The 5,368-nt window shown below is 46.3% G+C and overlaps 1 protein-coding gene across 4 annotated transcripts; it reads right to left on the minus strand.

Annotated features, from left to right (window-relative positions):
* Positions 1-1,369: 1,369 nt before the first annotated feature.
* On the minus strand, positions 1,370-4,544 carry LOC119331608 (12-oxophytodienoate reductase 1-like). Of its 4 annotated transcripts, none has more exons than XM_037604772.1 (5): positions 4,034-4,544; positions 2,699-3,825; positions 2,180-2,252; positions 2,001-2,086; positions 1,370-1,895 (listed from the first exon to the last, which is right to left on the minus strand). In XM_037604772.1, exons 1-2 carry the CDS (start codon positions 4,371-4,373, stop codon positions 3,059-3,061), a joined length of 1,107 nt encoding a protein of 368 aa, XP_037460669.1. In that variant the 5' UTR covers positions 4,374-4,544; the 3' UTR covers positions 1,370-1,895; positions 2,001-2,086; positions 2,180-2,252; positions 2,699-3,058. The 4 variants fall into 4 exon arrangements, with proteins under 4 accessions (XP_037460669.1, XP_037460668.1, XP_037460670.1 ...); XM_037604771.1 differs by having other exon boundaries at positions 2,656-3,825; XM_037604773.1 differs by having other exon boundaries at positions 2,162-2,252; positions 2,656-3,825.
* Positions 4,545-5,368: the final 824 nt, after the last annotated feature.

Here is a 5,368-nt window from a genome sequence, read left to right on the forward strand (position 1 = left end):
GAGCCCGATGATGGCAGAAAAGAGGATAAGTGACAATATAGATCGTGTGTTGTGTTCACGTAAAGGATGTGGAACAATGTGTTTGGGGATGTGGGGAATGCTGACATGTTATTTTTATATGATTTAATTTATGTAGCTCTTTGAAGTCCGACCTTTATTTTTGAACGTTCGACGATTTCTCAAAAAACAAGTGGTCAGAAACAATGTATATGACTATTTTATATCATGCCTAGGTTTATAATTTTTGTAGCGGACTTACATGCAAATTGCAACACCGACAATAGTTTGGGTGACGGAGGAGGTGACTATAGGCGAGGCGCTAGCCGATGACACCTAACCGACGCGGCCGAGCACTAATGTTGACTATCTCCTTCCATTATTGACGGTCGCCGCCCACATTGTTCCATCGACAAAAGGTTGAACTATCACCGTCGACGATGTCAGGAAGGAGAATAAGCGACAATATAGATCACGCGTTGTGTTCCCATAAAGGACGTGGAAGAGTGTGTGCGGGGATGTGAGGAATGCTGAGATATTATTTTTCTCCCGTTGCAACGCACGTGCATATTTCCTAGTGTACTCCTATATATATGCCCACGAGATTCAAGCAATACAACGAATCATATTTCACCAAAATCTCTCTCTCCCTCCTAACACTACAGACCACAAGGTTAACGTTAGTTTATACGGAGTACGTTACAAAGTTATCTTTCTGAGACCACGGTATGGGGATGCGAAAAGTTATGGTAAATTGCAGATCAGAATAAGAAGCACAATAATATTCCTCATGTGCACTTCAAACAAAAATACGTGTGTCAAACAAAAAATGAGACACAAAGCTAGCTCATCGATCACACTTTTACAAAGTCACTGAAAGTATACTCCCTCCGCCCCACAACATAAGACCTTATTGTGGTTATTATTCTGGTGTGTTGGTTCTATGGGGCTTTAGCATGACGACTTACCGACTGTCTACTACAACAAGTTGTGTCCGACTACGATGAGGGAGGGGCGATGACGGCGGCGCGCCTTGGCTCACTTCAATGCGCGTAGTCGTCGCTAGGTGGTCTATGAATCTTGATGTAATTTTTATTATTTCTGGTGTTCGTTATACTGCCATGATTGGAGATGAATAGGTCGACAGTTTCCCGCAAAAAAATGGATGTAATAAGGGCATCTCTAACGGTGGCCCGTAAATTTTTTCTCGGATCCGTCCGCGGACACGGAAGTTGGAGACCGCCATTGAACGTTGTCCACATACATTTCAAGCCAAGTTTCAACTTAGTGGACGATATTTATGCAAACCGGCTGATATTCATCAAATTTCAGAAAGAAAATAGCATAAGATCATTCATACATAGCATGCATATAAGTCCAGTGTCCCAAATTCGATGCCCAACAAGTTTTTTGATGGGTCATGTCATCCGACACATACTGCCCCTTCATATTCATCTAACAATGTGTGTACGTAAATGATCGTCCCTCTATCCTGTGATACATCACGTTAGCGCGTACGGGCTACACAATGTGTAGAGCAACATTGAGTGCATGAATGATTCAATCAACAAGTAGAGGAGGAAGAAGAAGTCAAGCTTGCGATCTCCTCCTTTGCCGCGTGCAATGGCCACCTTGCCTCCAGCTGAGCAACTATGTGACAAAACTTGGTGATCATGGGCCGGATGGTGTACCATCGATATGATAACGACCTCACATTACGATCATGGATGATGTGCATGTCGTAGGGCGCAATGTGCTTTTGTTCGTGAAATGATTTGTGCACTTGCTGCCAGAAAGTCCTCCCTCTGCTCCTGCCTACGAAATCCACGGATACGGCTAACCACGCATCACACAACAACTCATCATCAATGGTCGAGTGCCCCGCCATCCTTTGTACTCTGCGAAAACGACATGGTCCAAAAATAAGCTCAATGGCATTTGACCGAACACCTGTAGGGCGTGGTAGCCGCTGTGGAGGTCGTCGACAGGGTGGCGGAGTGTACCTGGGTACAAACGGCTCCAGAGTGGACTGCGCTATCGTAAAAGGCAAGCGGACACGTCAGTACTGGTTGCGAACATCCGGCAATGCCTGCATGGGATAGCTAAAATGACATCATCTTAACTGTTGTGAATGATGTTGCGTTTATAAGAGAGAAATTGGAACTTTGATTTGAAGGAGGACCGGTCCGGTTTCTCCTTCTCCTTCAATATGCTTGCACCCAGGTCGTGTTGCGCCTCCTAATGTGACTTATCCACTGGGATAGATGGAGTAGCAATTGTTAGGCTCACATTTATATCCTACACTTTCATAAAATTGCTAATAAAGTAATTAAATTTATTAATTATACCTATTTATCCTCTCTAGGTCTATCTCGATTTTTTCAATTGGTATCAGAGGCTCGTGAACTATCTGGTGGTTTAACTGCCCTAGACTAGATGATTCGTGACGGGAGAAAGTGGTACTTAAGTCCAATGAGCTATTTGACCCAATGGTCGGTGCATCCTCCCAAGATGAGAAGATGTATAGCTACGGGGACCTAACTAGAGATTTCTAGCTAAGCAATGCATCAATGTTCAAGAAATAATTGATCGAGTGATGGAAGAAATATGGGAATCGAGAGGCCCTATTGGTGTCGCTACCGCTACGGAAGTGCTTACGCCATCGGTGGCCAAGCCCAAGGCCCCTCCTTCCTCTACCTACCGTCAGTGATCAATCCCAATGAATATGGATGAGTTTATCCAAAGCCACCACTTCAAGAACCTAAATAATGAGAACAATTTGAATGAGTGAGTGAAACCATTACATGCTACAACCGCATACCTCTCGGGTTTATTTTCAAAATGAAGAAAAATTTGAATCCACCCTTGTACTAAAATAAAAACAAATGCGTACGAAAATTTGTCACAAGATGAATATCCCTATATTTTGGCATTACAGTGGAAAACAAAAATAAATTATTTGTGAAAATTATACAATGCACATGTGTGAACTCACATATTGAATAAATCATTGCATACTACATAAGTGAACCACATAAGTAATTGAAGTTGGGTGAATGAACTACTCTGTATTTGAGTCATCAAGGAAAGGATAATCTGTGTAACCAATGACAGGATCCTGCGTGTAGAAGGTGGACCGGTCATACTTGTTCAAGGGGACATCTAGCTCGAATCTCTTAGGCAAATCCGGATTAGCAAGAAATAGCCTCCCATAGGCAACGAGATCAGTATAACCATCAATCACCACTTTGTTGCCTTCCTCTCGATCATACCCTCCCGCGGCAATAAAAGTGCCATTAAATGCTTTCCTAAAGGGCAATAGCCCATGGGATATCTGCATGCGACCATCCACAATGGTCGTGTGAGGCTCTACCATGTGGCAATAAAGAAACTCTTTGTGCTTATTGAGTTGTTGTACCATGTAGGTACCGAGCACATGTGGATTAGAATCGAAGCAATCCATGTAGTCGGTGAACGGAGACAACCTGATTCCGACACGATCCGCGCCAATCTCATGGACGATAGCATCAATCACCTCCACGGCAAAGCGGCATCGGTTCTCAAGGCTGCCACCATACCTGTCAGTACGGTCGTTTGAGCTATCTTTCATGAACTGCTCCAAGAGAAACCCATGTGCTCCGTGGATCTCGACACCATCGAATCCCGCCTCAATGACATTCCGAGCGGCCCGTCTGAAATCGTCTACGATCAACGGTACCTCGTCTGTATGAAGCCGTCGAGGCTTGGAGTAGACCATGCCGGACTCAGCATCAGGCGGTATCTGCTTGTCGGTGTTGGAGATCGGCGCATGCCCATCCGGCTGGAACTCTGTTTTATTTGCGGTGTAAGCAAGGCACAAAATTAGTAGCCACAAATAAATCGCAGGATCAGGTAAAAAATTGTCACGGTACTCAGTACTTCCTTAAACTAATATAAGAGCATTTAGATCACTACTTTAGTATTCTAAACGCTCTTATATTAGTTTACGGAGGGAGTACAATTCATCAGCACAAAATGCCATGAACTCCTAACTTACCGTTTGAGGAGACCCTTCCGGCGTGCCAAATCTGGCAGAAGAACAGAGCGCCCTTGGAGTGGACGGCATCAACGATGGGTTTCCAAGCTTTGACCTGCTGCTGCGTCCAGATGCCAGGGGTATCAGGAAACCCCTGGGCGGTGGCGGAGACGCCGGTGGCCTCGGCGATGAGCAGGCCGCCCTTTGTCGCCCGCTGCGAGTAGTGCAACGCCGCGTGCGGCTGCGGCACGTTGGCGTAGGAGCGGCAGCGCGTGAGCGGCGCGAGCACCACCCGGTGGGAGAGCTCGAACTGGCCCATCTTGTGGGGCGTCAGCAGCGGGATCGGCTCCTTCGTGGCCATCTTGTCTCGACCGGTTGCGGATGTGCTTCGATCGACAGCTATGAAGCGGTGGTGCAATATACGGAGTATGAAGCTATGCGATGGAATCTATGACAAGCGCACCTAAGCTTTGTTTGCTCTGTTTCTTGCTTGTGATGTGAGCTCTGCTCGAATGATGCTCTGTCCCTTGCTTTCAACGGTAGGTGGCGGGGTCTTAATAAAACAAAATATATTATGTCTTAATAAAGTACCAGAAGTTTGGTGTGACAATAAGCGGTGACGCAGCAAATGTGTATTCTAGAGGCTAGAACCTAAAGCGTGTGCATAATGGCAACAAAAGAACGTCATACTTTATGTACAAGCTCTTCTGTCCGTTCATTCTTGAGAAAAAAATGCCACCCGTGTCAGGCATTACCTGCAACACTATAGCAACTCTAGCGGGGGCCATACGAATGATAGCTACTCCCCCGTCTCATCATATAAAGATGTTTTTTTTATATTAGTGTAGTTGTTGAGTATAATGTTTATTAGGAAAGATGGGATGGATTAGGATTTGTTTTGGCTTGTCTTGTACTCTAAGTAGATGATTGTACTTCTATATATATGCTCACGAGGCTCAAGCAATATAACGAACTATTCCACCAACCTCTCTCTCCCTTCTAATATGGTATCTATCGCAAGCCGATCTTAAACCCTAGCCGTCGCCGCTTCCGCACCCGCGCGTCGCCCCCGGGGCGGTCGGTCTACATGACCGCCGCCAGGGGCCGCGCCGCCCGTACCTAGGGTTCGTCCGCCGGTCGTGTTGACCGGCTGCCCTAGAGAGTCTTTTTCCCGAGCCTTACTCCGGGGTTTTCTTTCTCCCGCCGGTCATCTTGATCGCATGGTTTCTTTTTGGTTTTCCAATCTATTCTTGATCGGTTTGCGTCGCCCACCACCGCCGTCGACCCCAAGCGCCTCTACTCCGACCCCGGCGCGACCAGCCGGCCTTTCCTCTGACTCAACGGCCACGCGTGCCG

This window comes from Triticum dicoccoides, chromosome 7A, assembly GCF_002162155.2.
Source record: "Triticum dicoccoides isolate Atlit2015 ecotype Zavitan chromosome 7A, WEW_v2.0, whole genome shotgun sequence".
In the NCBI taxonomy this organism is placed as follows: domain Eukaryota; kingdom Viridiplantae; phylum Streptophyta; class Magnoliopsida; order Poales; family Poaceae; genus Triticum; species Triticum dicoccoides.

Coding starts and splice junctions, on each gene's coding strand:
- LOC119331608 (XM_037604772.1), bottom strand. CDS start 4,373: ATGGCCACGAAGGAGCCGATCCCGCTGCTGACGCCCCACAAGATGGGC. Junction 3,826..4,033: donor CGGAAGGGTCTCCTCAAACG/GTAAGTTAGGAG, acceptor CAAATAAAACAG/AGTTCCAGCCGGATGGGCAT.